General features: G+C 44.5%; 1 protein-coding gene across 1 annotated transcript; it reads left to right on the forward strand.

Annotated features, from left to right (window-relative positions):
- Positions 1-1,039: 1,039 nt before the first annotated feature.
- On the forward strand, positions 1,040-1,570 carry EMH_0049760 (uncharacterized protein; the record flags this gene model as incomplete). Its single annotated transcript, XM_013496567.1, has 1 exon — positions 1,040-1,570. One exon carries the CDS (start codon positions 1,040-1,042, stop codon positions 1,568-1,570), a length of 531 nt encoding a protein of 176 aa, XP_013352021.1.
- Positions 1,571-1,716: the final 146 nt, after the last annotated feature.

Genomic DNA, 1,716 nt, shown 5'->3' on the forward strand with positions numbered 1-1,716 from the left:
GGGGGGAGAGGATTTGCTGCCGGCGTTCAGCTGCTCATCTTGCTGCAACAGTGAAAATACAGATAGCTTGCTGGTGTCAGCATGAGCTGTATATACACCTGAGAAGGAATCTGCTACTTTGTTTACAGGAAGAAGAACAGACAGATTCAAGGAGCAGCGAGAGAAATAACATATACACAAAAAATAAAACCAAGAGACGAGGTGGACGGGGTCAAATGCCTCACTTTTGCAAGTCTATTGACAGTGAAAATGCAGTTTCATCGCAGCAGTTTCAGGTGTATCCATCGACGAGATCATGAACTGGGCGGGATGCCAGTCAGACGAAGAACAGCTGCGGCGGAGGTGAAGCGGAAATGCTGCAGAAAAGAGAGAAAGCGACAGAAATGAGTGCAGATCTCCATGCATATGATCATCTTCTATTGATTTATGTCATCTTTTTAGAAGAAGAATCGACAGAAACACAAAAAAAAAGCCAAAAACTCCACCAGTGCAGCAAGCCCCGACGCGGCGACGAACTGCAAAAGTGGAGTTTTCATGAAAAAACAAGCGATCGTTAGTATTTTTATTGTAATATTACTTCATCAATGAGCTTTTTACTGTCAAAAAAGAGAAAAAATTAAGCAAATCGCTTAGGTTTCACTCTTGCAGAGGTTCATGACGAGCTGCATGTACACCGCAGAGTTCACTCACCCCCGCCGACTTCATCATCAGCGGTTCTGTGCTTCGGAAAGCAGAAAAGTTTCGCAGGTTTTTATGATTAGATTTTTGCGATCCTCAGAAATTTGAATTATATTTCATATTTCTGATTCCTGCTGAAGTTGAAACTCTCGCTTTCCTCCTTTCTGTACCTGTATTCAGACATCGAGACTGCCGCTGCCAGCAACGACCCGAACAGTATCGTGGTTTCCTCTTTTCTCAGCTCTAAATACTTTTAAAAATAAATTTAAATTTATTTAATGGCGAGTTTCTGCTTTTTTTAGCCAAAAATTTCGCGGATCTGGCCGCCCCCCCCGCCGCCGCTTCGTTCAAGTTTCAGGAGATGTGCAGCATCGGCTGCAGTCGCCTGCTTTCTCAGCGGCTTATTTCTCCTCATATTCCTCACTACAAACCTCTGCATGCACCGCTTCTTCCCCCGCTGCAGCTGCAGCAGCAGCAGCAGCAGCAGCAGCAGCAGCAGCAGCGGCAGCTTCTCCCTACGCAGCAGCAACTGCTGCTGAGGGATTCAAACGCATCACCCTCTGCAGACACCGAAGCTGCACAAGCATCATGGCGGTCGCCTCCGCCTCGCCTTCACCTGTATCATCTGCAGCAGCAGCAGCAGCAGCACCAGCAGCAGCAGCAGCTGCAGCAGGAGCTGCTGCAGCAGCCCCGGCTGGCTGCGTTGCACGGCCCCAGCAGCGTCTTCACTGGGCTGGATGACGGCTGCTGCGGTGTATCTGCAGCTTCTTCAGGGGGGAGACACTGGAGCGAGTTGGGGTGTATGTACACCTCAATTAGAACAAAAAAGAAAAGAGGAAAAAAAGAAGTTATAAAAAAAAATGCAGAACAACTCGAAACTAAAGTCTCGTAAGTTTTCCTCATACTATATTCAATTTGTCTTTGTTTTGTTTTGTTTTTTTTTGTTTTGTTTTTGTCTTTTTTATTCTTATTCTATATATATATATATATATATATATATATATATATATATATATATATATATATATATATATATAT

This window comes from Eimeria mitis, genomic scaffold (genome assembly GCF_000499745.2).
Source record: "Eimeria mitis Houghton genomic scaffold, Emh_scaff2171, whole genome shotgun sequence".
Classification (NCBI taxonomy): domain Eukaryota; phylum Apicomplexa; class Conoidasida; order Eucoccidiorida; family Eimeriidae; genus Eimeria; species Eimeria mitis.